The sequence below is a fragment of the Penaeus monodon genome, chromosome 34 (assembly GCF_015228065.2).
Source record: "Penaeus monodon isolate SGIC_2016 chromosome 34, NSTDA_Pmon_1, whole genome shotgun sequence".
In the NCBI taxonomy this organism is placed as follows: Eukaryota; Metazoa; Arthropoda; class Malacostraca; order Decapoda; family Penaeidae; genus Penaeus; species Penaeus monodon.
Window position 1 is genome coordinate 12,666,002 of NC_051419.1, and position 261 is coordinate 12,666,262.

At 37.2% G+C, this 261-nt stretch overlaps 1 protein-coding gene across 1 annotated transcript in view; it reads left to right on the forward strand.

Annotated features, from left to right (window-relative positions):
- LOC119594597 overlaps nt 1–261 on the forward strand; it is a gene marked incomplete in the record, with an annotated part of 14,942 nt that overhangs the window by 10,063 nt on the left and 4,618 nt on the right. The window contains 1 exon segment of the mRNA XM_037943638.1: nt 3–99. Coding sequence (XP_037799566.1) covers nt 3–99 — 97 coding nt within the window.

Here is a 261-nt window from a genome sequence, read left to right on the forward strand (position 1 = left end):
AGGTTATTATTATGGTGTGAGACATGCGACACCATAGCCGAGCCTGCTTGCGGGGACCATAATGTCCATCCCCTGCCAGACAGAGTCAAGTCTCTTAAGGTAGGGTTGGTTTACTGCTTTTTATTTATATATCAATTTCTTTGTTTTGTGTCTTATCATCGAATATCTAGTATAAATAGATAAGAAATGATCCTGATTTTTAAAAAAAAAGTAGAAAGTAGTGCACAGTGATCACAGTGTCAGATACCTGCAGTAGAATTA